The sequence below is a fragment of the Telmatherina bonti genome (assembly GCF_933228915.1).
Source record: "Telmatherina bonti genome assembly, chromosome: 17".
Lineage (NCBI taxonomy): Eukaryota > Metazoa > Chordata > Actinopteri > Atheriniformes > Telmatherinidae > Telmatherina > Telmatherina bonti.
In genome coordinates, this window is record NC_136615.1 from 16,372,794 (window position 1) to 16,386,028 (window position 13,235).

A 13,235-nucleotide genomic window follows, 5' to 3' on the forward strand; every position below is an offset into this window, starting at 1 on the left:
AAAGAGTAAATATTGCAAAGGCCACTTCAAAACGACTTCAAGTGTGGGCAGGAAACGAGGACAACAAACATAAACAAAACCTTCTTAAAATATTTAGGTGGATTTTCTCTGTGATTTTGGCTGTGTGAACTGTGGATTGAAGCCGCCACTAACTATTAGAAACCTGTGTTTACACGAAGCGCAGCATATTGAACCAAAGAATTTAGACAAGGAGTCTTATCAAAGACCAGTATGGAGATGGTAATATTTTGACAGTGGTTGTGTGTATACCTGCTTGTAAGGGTGTTTGTGTGTTCCAAGTTCATATTTGCTCCCTGGCCGCATTCTTCTCTGTCTGGCCGAGCTCTGACAGCGCAGCAGCCTGCAGAGGAGGAAAAGGGAACACAGAGTCCTGAGTGGAGATATGAGGCCAGCCAGTCAGTCTGTGTTCAGGGACGAGGGCCTGACCCGTCAGGACCCATAACTAACTGATATGAGCCCGGGCCAAGTGGGCTCAGACAGCTCAGGCTGAGAGCAAAACAGAGGCGGGCAGGGAGAGGGAAGGCGATTATGAGCAGAGAAGAAACCACTGTAGAGACATGATATTAATGATGAGATGTCTCACACTGGAGATGCTCCATTTCTTTCCTTCCCCCCCTTCAGAAACCACTCAGACCTGAAGATGTTTTTTTTTTTTTTGTTGTTGTTTTTTTTTTTTTTTTTAGCTGTAAGGCATGTGCTGATATGTAAGACTTCCCGTAGCAGAAAAATCCCCCTGTGGTTTTGTCCAGTATGGGAGGAAGAGGGAAAAATGGTGGTCATTGTGATTCAGAGATCATTTTTCTATTCTCTCATTTTGTGCTCAGTGTCTTGTGGAAGTGGTCAGATGTGCACAGGAGACTATGTTTCTCTTGTAGGGGTTCATAATGTTTTTTTAAGCAAGCGCTTGCCTTGAGAAATGCTCTGTAGGGAAGAAATGTTTGCTTTAGCTGCACAAGCTGCATTGTCTTTTCTCACTTGTTAGTTTCCTGATAGCTTCGAAGCAATGCTTTACTAATGTCCTCACAGGTACAGGTTTATTAAACGTGCCACTTGAGGACATTTGGAAGTATAAGAGCTTGACTAAACACTTAACATTCGACACAAAAGTATTTTGGGGGCAAATTTTATTTGTGGTCATGTCGTTGGGCTGTTAATCGGCTGGAAGCAGCGACTTCCCGGAGTCTTGTCGTCAATGTGGAGTTCTCCAGGAAATGAGTAGAGACGTAAGGAAGTCACTGCTCCCAGCCAAGAAATAGTCTGGCACAGATGTAAAACCACAACTTATTGCTTAAAAGATTAAACAAATAGGTTTTTGTTAGGGAGCTTTGGACTTGCTCGCTGGCTGTACTAGGCTAACACTAGGCCAAGTGTGTCCAACCATTTATAGCAAATAGCCAATTTTTCATGTCTAGCCTTCATGGAAACCTGTTTTGTTCAACATCCTAACACCTTTGTGTATTATTTTTGCCTATTTATTTATTGATTGATTGATATAATAACTTAAAAACATTACATGGTTTCTCAGCCTGCTATGCAGCTTTCTTCATATCCATGATTAGTTTCTGTTGCAGCAGTCAACATATATTTGCATTTTAATAAGGGTGAATTTAATCTTTGGATGTGATAAGATAGGACTACGTTAATACCACACATGTTGACAAAGCAGTATTTGCTGATTAATGTTTTAATTAGCTTAATGAGCCAATGAACATAACGGGTTAACTTTTATATATAATGATAATTTAGATAACCAGACTATCTCATTCACAGCATTCTGCGTATGAATGCTCATGCATGTAAATCAATAAGATTATTCAGTTAAAAGAGAAAAAGAATTTCTAATTAAAATGAGCATTTTTTTCATTTGTGTTTTTTTATCCTTTCTGCTAACAGGTAAAAGTGAGCCTTGATGAGTTAGTATGTCATGAGCCGAGTCACCTACACACAAATACCAGGCAGATAATACAGCTCCTGCATTGTGTCTGTCCATCACAATGGCAGTGGTGTGTGTGGTCTAGTGTCAGTAGCCTGGCATATGGCCTGTGACCTCGTAGCCCCTCTGTCTGTGTCATTATGATACCGATAGTGTGGCTGTGAATAGAGCCAGTCAGGACTCAATAGAGCAGACTGGGACCATCACATAAAGGGCACAGCGTCTGTCTTTCACCGCAGACTGATTATTGGACTGTGTGTGCGCACACATGCATGTGTAGACAGGAACATATAATGAGGTACCTTATATTATTGATGCTATTCTTCTGCTGCCTACCAGCTGTTAGGTGGGCTCTCGGATGCTTGGTTTAGTCTGATTGGTGGGCTTATGTTAGCCTGCTGCAGGTTTTGAAAAAGCTCTTACAGTATTTCTCAAAAGAGAAGAAGAAAAACTTATGAGCAATCTTTATGAACAGAATTGCAACAGAAGGCTTGATGTCATGCTTTTTCAATTATACTGGAAATATATAAATACATACGCAAATGGCACTCTTGTAGTGATTTCATGAGAACTTTACCCATTATGAACATTTCACATGGAGACTTTTCAACTTTGTATTTGACATTTTCTACAAATCCCTGCTTGCTTCAGTCGTCTGTTGTGTGGCAAAGATGTTACAAATATTACAGAATGGCAAATGTTATGAAACTAATTAAATCTGCAGCCACAGAAGAATTTGAACCTTTGAGATTTTTATCCAAATATGCCATGACAGTTTTCAGCTTTTGTGTTGATGATTTAACCAGAAGTGTGTCGTGTCAGTGCAAGCTGTAGAAGTACCCCAGGTGTGAGTCATGTATCACTGTCTATAGCAGAAGTTAAATAGAATATTTACTCCTGGTAGCAGGAGCTCTCAGAAAGTTCTCTCCACAACTCTACAGAGCCGTGAAGTGTTCACTCATCTGCTGTCAAACTTGTACATACAGTGCTACAAACTGTCATTTTTGGATCATGTTTAACAGAGCCTCGCATGGCGGACTTCTGTTTTCTGGACTTCTTGCAATGATTGATTGTTATCAGAATTTATTTTACAAAGTTCAATTTACTGATGTAAGATGTGATTGATTATTTGCAGTTTAGCTACAAATATCATGCATTTTTACAATTTTCCTCTTGCTCTCCTTTCTTTGTCATTGTATGAATAGAAGTTTCCAGAGCTCAAGTTTAAGTATGTGGAAGAAGACCAGCCGGAGGACTTCTTCATCCCCTATGTCTGGTCTCTGGTCTTTAACTCTGGAGTGGGCCTCTACTGGAACCCGCAGGGAATAGAGCTGTTCAGCATGGACTCTGGTTAAAAAAAAAAACTGCATCTTTGTCCAAGAAATAAAGACTGATGGTGCACGTGTGTGTTCTGGGTGTGTGTGCGTGTGTGCATTACCCTTTGTAGTATGTGCACGCTGCTTTAAAAGTGCCTCTACCTTGTACAGGATGGCATACCTTTTTATGCAGCACAAGCTCTGTCCTCATATCTTAATATTTCTTCTGCTTCTTCACTGTGAAGTCTCATTGGCACTGGCCAACAGTGCACACAGTAGCTCCCACTCCTGTACACTGGGTCCTGTAGTAAATACCTATTTAACAACATAGTCATTTATATTATTGCAAGGTGCTCAGGACACTGGCAATGAAAGGTCATTTAAAGCGTACACCTACATGTTACTGCTGAACGTTGGTTAAGCACATCCTCAAAAACACAATTTGCATTTAATTTTCTGTCTTGTATTGTTCTGCATTTTGAATCTGATTTATTTTTCTGAGTTCAGCAGGTTTCTATAAAGGGTTTGTGTTTGTGAGATGAAGCTGCAAAACAGGTCAGAGAAATTAAATTTGTCACCAACAGAGAGTCCTCTGTTTTGTTGAAATATGCAGGATTTGCAGCATTGCTGATTGTTGAGCACCACGTATTCAAGTACAGTATAATTAAAGCATAATTTCAGTCCCTGGATAATATTAGCAATCTGTATCACTCTGATTCATGTGATCTCATTGTTGCTTCCAGCTCATTTATTTGTCTTTACCCCAACTTTGTTATTAGCATCTTTCTAGATGGTAACTCCAGGCAAATACTTAAACTAGGACAGACAGTAAATCTTCAGTCCTGTTCTGCATAATTACAGCCTCCTCTCTAATTTGTTACTTTATTTGCATGTTTAACTAGAGACCTAAGTTATTTATTTCCATGCATATTGTTTTTTATACATATTTAGCACCTCTAAATATAAACAGTGGTCAAACTGAAATGACTGCTACAAAAAAGAGAATAAAAATGATGGAATTGTAATTATTTGATGGGAAACTAGCTTTTTATTATTGCATATAACCTGACAACAGCTGTCATTTTGTGGCAAATTTTGGTTTGAAAATGGGAGTTTAAATAAAAATGTGAACACAAAGAAATTTGGGTGTCATAGCTTTATTGCAGAGAAACATGATGTACTTAAATTATTTCAGAATTGTGCAACATGAAAATGCTAATAAAAGTATCTTTGCAAGCATGTTGAACAGCACAAGGAGCAGAAGAGCATCATGGATGTGTCCTATGAGGAGAGTCTTTGCAGGAGAATTGCAGCCAAACACAGCTCCAATAGGTTTTGTAGAACCTGTTCATCCCCATGCATACGAGATCTTGGCTCAGCTTATCCAAAAAAGTTATTTATATATGCTGACCTTGCTTTATGTTGGCTACTTTGGAGATTTGTGCTGTGATTTAACAAATTTGAAGAAATTCTTCCAAGTTAAGGAAGCATCCTTAATTGTTCTGCTCAGTAAATCTTAAGAACAAGACTTAAAGGTGTTTCATGCAGTGTGTTTCACATGAAGGAATCACTGGAATAGGCTCCAGCTTCCCACAACCTTGAACCATCCAATTAAGAAAATGGATGGATGAAATGTTGATGCTGCACGTAAGACAAATGTTTAAACTCCACGCACCTTTTTTTTTTTTTTTTTTTTTTTTTTTTAAAACTGACAGATGTTAACAATTTGGGCATGGTGTTGATTTAATTCAGGGATGGGCAACTCCGGTCCTCAAGGGCCACGATCCTGCAAGTGTTGGGTATCAGGATGTGTTGCAACAGGGAAACTCAGACTTGTGCAGAGCGTGACAAGAAGCGCTGCACAAATCTGCTATTGGTTTGATTCACCTGTGTTGCAGCAGGGATGCTCCAAACATCTGTCAGACTGGAGTTGCCTATCCTTGTCTGGATTTGAGAAGGCAGAGGGCTGTTAAATATTAAAACATAAAGAATAGAGGGTTAAGGGTAAAAAAAAATTAATATAACTCTTGTCCCAAAAACACTTTTTGTTCATGTGATCTACCATATAAATCGTCTCAAGACCTCAGATTCGTCATGCTACTAAGCATGAGCGTGATTGGCCCTGCTTTTTGTTCATTTTATTCTTTTGCGTCATCTGGTAGATTCTCACATCTGCAGGCTATGACAGATCTATTACTTTGCCCCAGTTGCCATCTCTACATTGGTCCCCATACATATGGATTATGTTTTTGTGGACTTCTTCAGCAAACACTGTAACATTACTACCTCTGCACAGTAAATCTGCATCAAGATCCAAACTGCGACCGTGCATGTATCTGCGTCACATAATATTAATGCACTTCAGAGCTGAATGTGTCTGACATGTCTTAATGTTGTCATGGCTGCAGAAGCAGCAGAAACAGGGGCGGAAAACCATTTTCGGAGGGGAAAAGTTTACGGCACAATGGCACCCACTGTGCCACTGGAGCTCCCACTTCCTGAGAGAATTTCATGCCTTTCGGCCATATTGTAATGATTTTCATGCCTGGAATTTTCTTTTTCTCAAGGACAATGTAATTGATGCAATTTGATGTAAAGAATGGCTCATTTTCAGCATGGGGTCGATGGTAGGTTGCAGTGACATCCCTCGCTTGAGTAGACTGAGGCGCTGTCTCTCCATTCTTACTCTCACCTGCTCCCAGCTCTATTATCGTACTGCCAGATGGTTGAATGAAGGTTTTTCACAAAGTGACATGGCTCTCCTTGTTCCTTTATGGTGCAGGGGTCACCTTACCAGCGTCTCCCATTTCAGGTGGCAGCAAGAAGATGGATGGAGCAGGGAATTCTGGGATGGGTAGTATATTTTCTTCATGTTTGCACCTTTTCAAGGTCTTGGTGAGATTGTGTTGACTGCCAGTGCAGTGCCACTCCAGAGTCAGAGGTTATACCCAGATCAGTCTCTACAAAGCAGTGTAAAAAGTAGGGCACTAGAGACTGGTTTCCTAAAGTGCCGGTTGCCCCTTGTGACACAGAACTCATTAATATGACTGATTGCAACCGTAACAGCGGGAGGTCATTAGGTTCTGCAGTTTTAGGATGAGGTCAGAGCAAAAGACAAGTTTATTCGTAGCATGACAATAGCGCTGAGAGTTAGATTTAAATGTGAAAGTAAACAAACACATACACAAACCACTTACTGTTCTGCAAATCTTCCCAGGAATGCAAACACTGTCTAAGTGGGCTCGACCATTAATGGAAGAACAAAAAAACACAGAGCTATAAAGATGAACCATGCTGACATTATTTTGATATCTTCAAGATGCCAGTTAATTTTCATCTTTAGTGGCAATAAAGGATCATATAATGACCTCCGACTAGCTAAGCTCAGGAAACATTTAGCATATTTCCTTTGCTTTTTTTTTTTTTTTTTTTTTCCACGTATATGTGCTTTTCTGAAACTATACCTTTTGAGATGTTGAATTGTTTTACAGTTACTGACAGTATATACATGGAGCTAAACATGTTACAGAAAGGAAGGTACTTTCAAGCACAACCCCTTAATTTTGCCATGAATGAAATAAAAATCCAAAATCTTTATCCTCTTCAAAACTTTCTAGATTCATCCACTGGCCAGCCTTCGCCTCTCTGTGAAGCTTCGTGAAATTCAGCTGCATAGATGGGTTGTCCTACACAGATAAGGCAAAAGGCTGGTGCCAACAACAAAATAAAAGCTTTTCTAAGACCAGAAAAGAAGCAGCTCTGCGTGTCAGTCAGCTAGGAATGGCAATGTCTCTACATTCAGTTTAGAGAAATAGTCACATTCAAATATGTCAGATTTAAAAGGGGGACAAGATTTAAATTAATTTAGGTTCATCTCACATTCAAATGTTGGTCGTTTGAGCAATTTAGCATGTTGATATAGGTATGTTTCAAATCATTAAATGTAAAATGGCATTTCCAGGATTAAACATATCACCTACTGAGTTTTTCCCTTTCACCAGGTCCTGTGTTCATCATAATGAAGACATGAAAAATGGTCTTAAAGATCTTGCCCACATATTCAACACACTTGGTAAGAAAAGGTCTCTGTGGAAAAGTGGCTGTCAAAGAGCTGTTCTGAAGGAAAGTAAAATGGGCAGAAAAGGCTAAGATATGCTAAATGACACAAGGACTGGACTGCAATTCAGTGGCAACAGGTCTTATGGAGTGATAGAACCTCTCCAGAAATCTGATCCCAGCATTAGTGATGCAGGTTGGGATCATCTTGACAGACAATGTAACAAAAGGCACTAATGTGTGTGTGTATTTTCAGTTATGTTTACATGTTTCAGTGTCTAATTCTACCTTTTGTTTTCTGGAAAATTATAAAAGAAATTACACTTTAGCACCCTGCAGAACAAACCGTTCGTAATGAGGAGCCTGGAAAAATTAAATTCTCTGAATGTCAAGTGTGACTTCAGAGCAACTCGTCCTTTTGTGCAAAGCTGACATGTATCAAATGAAACATAAAATCTCTGGATTTCAAACAGGACTAAAACCTTTGCTAAACTTTCTATATTTCAGAGTATTTTTTGAAATTGCTGAATATATATATATATATATATATATATATATATAAAATATGTAGTTATGTCAGCATATTTTCCACCTTTTGTTTCATTTAGACTGAGGATCAAAGTTCTACAGAGAAAAAGAATCTGAATGACATTTGTGTCAGTACACATGGCCTCGGTACTCTCGCGTGATTACTTACATGCAGATCATTGCAGATCAAATTGTTTCAAACTAATTGCTTTTATAAAAAAGATCTGGGTCACAAAAGCCTGGAGCTACATAACATGTCACAAATTGAATCCTTGAACAAAGCTAGACTAAAAGAATGTGGAAAAATGTCTCTATGCCACATAAAACTGTAAAACTTTTCTTTTCTGTATTTGATCCTGAATTGAGATTTACTGGAGATGAGTCAGAACAAACTGTTTCAAAATTATTACTTCCCTCCCACTAATTTTGGCTATTTAGACATATTTGTCATATATAAATGGGTAAAATGATTCACAAAAACTATATTGGGGAAAAATAACTTTCACACAAAATAATGTTGTTTTTTTTTTTTTTTTCTTCAATAAGACACATCTATATTCCTGCCATGCAAACAGGATCATACTGTATCAACGAGCCTGGTGTATTTTAGCAGGATCTACTGTCTAACACAAACCCAGTGAAAAAGTTACCTGATTTAGTCAAAACAGATTATCTACTTGTCGAGGAGAAAGCTGGTAACTTCAGTGTCAATTTTAAAATCTTTCTGCTTCTTCAGCTTCTTCCACCTGGGGAAGGCTTGCCCAATGTTGAGTCTCTTTTTTGGATGTTCTGGTTACGCTACCTTTTAAGTACCCTTTTTCACTTCCTGGTGATGGTGAAAACGGCTCCTGCGCTGCTGCTGCATATACATGGTCCTGCATTTTTGTAAATAATCACTGAACAGATCATCCAACTTGCCGCTGTAAGAAGTCTCTATCGCAGATCTTCTTCTCCAGTGTCAATCTCTGTGTACTGGTTTGCATGGAAAATGTGTTCTTATTTTACGTTGAGGTTATTTGTCCCTTACCAGTGGCTGTAGTTTTAAAATGGCAGACTGCAATGGCCCCTCCCTATTGGCGTATGTGTCTCATAGCTATGGCAACAGTCCTACAGGGTCCAGACAGCTTGTACAAAAGGTAAACCATAATTTTGGAGTATAATCCAGATGTGAAATGGAAATTAATTATACTTACTGCTGGCAATGTGGACCAAGTTCCCCTTATTATGAACCCCTTAAATAAGCTCTGATACAAACAATTACTTTCAGAACTCAGATTTTAGTTAAGTAGGAAATAAGTAGAAAACTACATCAACATTAGGAGGGACGGAGGTCCTCCAGTTAGATGAGACCAAAATAATCTCACATGAAGGAAAACTTTTTGACTTCCCAACTCAACATGCCTCATCACCATGACACAACTATGAAGCAAGGCGGTGGAATCATCATGCTGCGGGGATGGTTTTTATTAGTAGACTATGAAACTGATCAGAATGATGAAGATAATGGATGGTGGTAAATACGTGGGAAGCTTGAAGAAAATCGGTTTGAGGCTTTCAGAGATTTTAGATTGAGCACAGAGCTAAAGCAATAGCCGAGTGGTTCGAGGGGAAACATTTATATGTGTTGGAATGATGAAGTCAAAACTTAGATTGCAATCCAATCTAGAAATCTGAAGAAAAACTTAAAGACAGCTGTACATCAGCAAAACCAACCCAATCTAAAGAGGATGGAAGCTATTTTGATTTGAATCACGGGCAAAATTACCAACTCATAGAGACACCTTGAGAGACCAAGAGCTGTAATTGTGTCAGATGGGGGCTCCACACTGTCAGATATTTATATATATGCTTAGATTCATAAGTAGAGAAAATAGTCTGTAGTTCAATCTTAATTGAAAATAATAGTGAGCAGAGCTGCTTTTCTGTAGGTATGGCTACTACTCCTGCAGATGTATTACTGCCTGATGTTTTCTCAAGAAGCGTTTCTCAATCCAGGTGCTACAGGACCCACTGGCCTGGATGTTTAAGATGTGTTAATGAGCCATCCATTTAATTGAGGCGTGTCAAAGTTGGTTTTCCTCCAAACAAGCAGCACAGTAGTACTTGAGGTTCACTGTTCTTTCATTGAGTTAACACACAAATGAGAGCAGGAGGTGAGCTTTGAAGCCTCAGTCTGCAGTGCCAGATTAATTTGGACTCATTTTCACTTAAAGAAGAGATATTCACTGTGAAAGAATGCATTTCTGATTAAAAATATAAATGGTTAACTTCCATTCAGAGAGAATGACTTTTCACCTCTTGGCTCACAGAAAAGTCAGCGGACTTAAAAGTCAATTAACGCTGAAACCATTAGCTTCGGAAGCAGAGGAGAAATAGCATCTGGTCTTTGGGGTGAAACATTTTAAACACCATATCCAAGCTTTTGGCCCCTTTTCCTTATGCTTTGTCTCAGAGCTCTGCTGGAGATGTTGACAAATGGACGACTTTTTTTTTCTTCCAAGACAATAAAATGAAAATGATCTGGCTTCTTGCTTTTCACCCCTGCATTTTTTTTTTTTTTTTTTTTTTTTTTTTTTTTTTAAAAATATGCACTGACATTTACCAGCGTGGGCGTTTTTGCTCTTTCCTGACAAGATATCAGATGTGCAAGTGGTGAAAAAAAAATGTCTCCTCTATCTTTTTAATTAAAGTTGTCTTATTTTTATCATTCTTATCTTTGCAATAACCCGCTCCCTGTGTGCCATCTTCACCCTATTTTGAGCGTTGTGATTCATGCAGAATAAACCGCCTTAATTGCATATGCATGACCCCTTGTCTGGAAGCAGTCACTGTATCAATAAATTTGAGTAAAGGCCAAGACTCCTATCTAGAATATTAATCATCCCTCCTCCTGTCTAATGCTGTTTTACCCAACTGCATGTGCTCTCTTGAATTAGCTCCGCAGGCCACTTGATATAGTTTAAAGAGGTTCTTCAAGCAATAGTTTTGTGTTTTGGGACTTTCATTTCTTCTCTGGCTGAAAGTAAGATGGGCAGATGGAGCACATATAAGTTGGTGCACACAGAGTACAACATGGGGGAAATATTAAAAACTAAACTAACCACAGGTGGGAGATTTATGTAAGGTCTGCCAAAGGGCATTTGTGAGACTACTATCAGAAAAAATGCTGATTTGCTGCTTGACCAGTGAAGGGAGAAACAATCACTAAAGTGCTCATATGCACAGATCATAAGTAAAAGCCCCTTATGAATCACACTTTGAAAGTATATCCCTTTATTGGATAAAATTATGATTAAGATAATGCCCAAATAACATGCAGTCAAAGCTATTTAATGGAAACACAAAGGAACACATTTTAGATCAATGAAAATAGAATCTAAAAGAATAACACTGTACAGCATATGTAACTTTTTATTATAAATATGGTCACTATATTGAGTATTTCCTGAAACTGTCACTTGAGAAACATTAAGTAAAAGAGATAGATATCCATTAAAAAAAAAAAATAATAATAATAATTGCATGGATAATCAAGGTAACTTATTGCATGATGCAAAAACCTGATGCTTTTACAACCCCTGCTGAAATGCCCCATTAAAAGAGTTTCTGCAAGAAAGGAAAGATGCAGAAAACAGTGGTGAGACCAGCAATGTCATTCGGTTTCATATGGACAGAGTGGCCTCAAGAAAAAGTCTGGGAGAAGCAGAGATGATATGTTGAGGTTTCTCTTTAATAGTGACACGGATGAATGGGATCAGGAATAAGTACATCAGAGGATCATCGCATGTTAGATGTTTTGGCAACTAAAAAGGGGTCAGAGTAAGATGCTCTTGGCATGTACAGATGAAAAAAAAAGCCTAATTAATGTATTGGTAGAAGGATACTGCGGGTGGAATTACCAGGAAGACCAAAGAGATTTATGGATAAAGTGACACAGAACATGAAGTTATGAGAAGAGGATGCAGAAAGTAGGCTTATAATGGAGGAAGGTGATAACTGTGGCAACCCATGAAGGGAACAGCTGAAAGGGTGAAAAAGAACTGAAATGCCCCACGATGACCAGAGACCCATGGAAGCTGAACATGTTTTTTTTTTTTTTTACACATTTACAGGGAACAAGAGGTTGTCCACTATATAGCGATTTTTTTATGTTCACAATAGTGATGCGACATCAACACATAAGTGTTGAAACTGATCACAGGATGCACCTAATCATCTAAATATCTTGTGGAAGATGTTGCAGCATATATCCAAGTTTCTCTGCCCTTCTATTTGTCATATTTGGAAACATCCATAAATATCCATTCCACAGTCCACGGCTGGCCCCTGCCACTGATTGTATTCAGTATCAGACTCTGGTGGCTGATGGGAGGTTTGGTTTAAAGTAAGTAAAAACATGTGCCCTGTGCAGTATTTTATTTAAAAACAAAGAATAAAAAAAAGTTGTGCATCTTTGTGTGGCCTAGACTACCAAACTCTTCAGCGAGACTGAGATGGAAAACGGTTAGATAAAGCTGTCTACTTCCTGGAGTCTGGAAAAGTCACACACACACACACACACACACACACACACACACACACACACACACACGCACAAAGGGAAGGGCTTGGAGAGGGAACAGGGAGGGGACAAAGTGCAACCGCTGCAGCCACTTCCACAATCCCACTGACAGACCTTTTCCCCTGACTGATTGCTTCCAGACTCCGTTAAAAAACGCGGCGCAGTGCCCCCCCCCCCGCACGGCTTGCGGCTGCTGCGTCGTGCTCCAGCTCGGCGCCAGTGGGGGATCCGGGGGACAATGTGGGGGATGAACTGCTGGCAACCCCCATCTGCACATGCACACACCTCTACACCCCCCTCAACGCCGCACATCCCTGCCACCATCATTATCAGCCATCCACCCCCCATGCCCTGCAGCGGCTCTGTCACATTAACATACTGCTGACTGCACCTCCTCCCCGGGACTGCTGTCTGTCGAGGGAACTGCTTGGCTGCCGTCGAGGCATATGCTTAAATAACACACACACACACACACACACACACACACACACACACACACACACACACACACGCACACACACACACACACACACGAAACAAGTTTATTTAGGCTATATCCTAAATTATATTTCAATTAAGCAACGAGAAGGTTTTCAGGGAGCAGTCTCTGATTTTAAGCTTCTTTCTCTGTTTAAATGTAGCCTGCTTTGCCAGTGAAAATAGTGTGTTAAATATCCTGCCTGCTGTAAAGATGATTTCACAGAAAAATGTAAGTGTTAAATATTCATACCCTGAATCTGTTTCAGAAACCAAGCATCAACAGTTAACTCAAACAACTGCGCCTGTCATAACAAATATGGATTCAGCCAGCGAGGACAAT

The 13,235-nt window shown here is 39.4% G+C and overlaps 1 protein-coding gene across 1 annotated transcript in view; it reads left to right on the forward strand.

The window, feature by feature from the left end:
- Positions 1–4,398, forward strand: part of dym (dymeclin) — a 53,213-nt gene extending 48,815 nt beyond the window's left edge. Inside the window, exon 17 of the mRNA XM_079256916.1 lies at positions 3,160–4,398. Coding sequence (XP_079113042.1) covers positions 3,160–3,309 — 150 coding nt within the window. The 3' untranslated portion in view covers positions 3,310–4,398. The remainder of the gene's footprint in view (positions 1–3,159) is intronic.
- Positions 4,399–13,235: the final 8,837 nt, after the last annotated feature.